The sequence below is a fragment of the Nyctereutes procyonoides genome, unplaced genomic scaffold, assembly GCF_905146905.1.
Source record: "Nyctereutes procyonoides isolate TBG_1078 unplaced genomic scaffold, NYPRO_anot_genome, whole genome shotgun sequence".
In the NCBI taxonomy this organism is placed as follows: domain Eukaryota; kingdom Metazoa; phylum Chordata; class Mammalia; order Carnivora; family Canidae; genus Nyctereutes; species Nyctereutes procyonoides.
In genome coordinates, this window is record NW_026575108.1 from 229,037 (window position 1) to 230,739 (window position 1,703).

The 1,703-nt window shown below is 37.7% G+C and overlaps 1 protein-coding gene across 1 annotated transcript; it reads right to left on the minus strand.

The window, feature by feature from the left end:
• Positions 1-331: 331 nt before the first annotated feature.
• LOC129514816 (olfactory receptor 4C11-like) lies at positions 332-1,264 on the minus strand. The gene has a single exon (XM_055333518.1). It carries the CDS (start codon positions 1,262-1,264, stop codon positions 332-334), a length of 933 nt encoding a protein of 310 aa, XP_055189493.1.
• Positions 1,265-1,703: the final 439 nt, after the last annotated feature.

Sequence of the window (1,703 nt, forward strand, 5' to 3'; positions counted from 1 at the left end):
GCTATACAGGTAATTACAAGTCATAAAATATTTTATTTATGGATGAACATTTTTTGAACAGTTGTGATTGTATAAATACCTTTCTTATTAATATACCAGAGTGTAGACAGAGTTTTGAGCAGTATTTCACAATCAGCAACATTGGAAGTGAGCTCTCAATAAAAGAAAGAACCAGGCTGGCAATATCAGGGAAGCTACTAGTTTAAGGGCAGAAGTACGGAAAAGAGTAAGGAACTCTGGTGTGATATATTAGAGTGTGTTGGGTAAATCAGGATACACAGTATCATATTTGATATCTGTACAGATTAAGTAATCAACCAAAATCCTCAATTCATCTTCTGCTTTCTGAGGTAATCTTGATATGCCATAACTTTCTCATGGCATTTTTCACTTCTGCATTCCTCAGTGTGTAGATAAGTGGATTGAGAAAAGGTGTCCCAATAGTATAAAATACAGTTACCATCTTGTCCATGAAGTAGGTGGTTGGAGGCCGTGTATATATGAATATGCATGGACCAAAGCATAAGACTACTACGATGATGTGAGAAGTGCAAGTAGAGAGAGCTTTTTTCCTCCCTTCCGCACTGTGGTTTCGCAGGGAATGCAAGATGACAATGTAGGAGATCATCAGAATCACAAAACTGCTTGAGCAAATGGCCCCACTATTAGACACCAACAGTAGGTTGATCACATAAGTGTCCATGCAAGCAAGTTTCAGCAAGGGCTGCAAATCACAGCAGTAATGATCAATCAAATTGGGTCCACAGAAGGGCAATCTCAAAGCCAGGATAATCTGGGCTGTAGAATGGATAAAAGATCCAATCCATGCCAGAACAATTAGGATGGTGCAGACCCGCCGGCTCATGATGGTTGGGTAGTGTAAGGGCTTGCAGATGGCCACATACCGGTCAAAGGCCATGAGGAGGAGGACAAAAACCTCCATGCAACCAAAGAAATGTAGTGCAAAGACTTGAGTCATGCATGCATTGTAAGTTATGGTATTTTTTGCAGAGAGTGAATCCACAATTAGTCTAGGGGCTGTGGAAGTTGAAAAGCAGGAATCAGCAAAGGACAAATAAAATAGGAAAAAGTACATGGGGCTCCCAAGTGTCCGGCTGGACTTGATGGTCACAATAATAAGCAAATTCCCAACCACAGTTCCCAAATAAAAAATGAAAAATATTACAAATACCGTTTTCTTTTTCATAGGATCTTGGGTCAATCCTAACAGTATGAACTCAGCAGTACTGTTATTTTGCTGCATTATTTCAGGCAAAGTGGAGAAAATGTAGGTTAGAAATAATTAATCTGCAAGGAAACTTTCTGTGAAATGAACACTCCATATTTGGAGGTTTAATCCATATGTTTGATCCTTGAAGTGCCACTACCAGTATATAATCCACCATTCATGTTGTTTTCTCCTGAATAAAGTGGAAACCACAATATTTATTCACAACTTATTAACTTGGTTGCTTATGAAACAAGAAATATATCAATAACTATAGAGACCTGATTATTCAGGCATAATAAGCATTAATTTAGGGATTCGATAGAAGAGGGCATCTTTCTGAGCTGAATGTGTTTTTTTTTTTTTTTTTTTTTTAGTTTCTAGCAAGGACCTATTTGGATACAAGTCTACAAAATGGGGAAAATTCATCATATTTACATAATGCACTTTCACACTACTTCAACATGGTAGTTTA

Excerpts from the sequence above, each read along its gene's own strand:
- LOC129514816 (XM_055333518.1), bottom strand. The coding sequence starts at position 1,264 with ATGCAGCAAAATAACAGTACTGCTGAGTTCATACTGTTAGGATTGACC.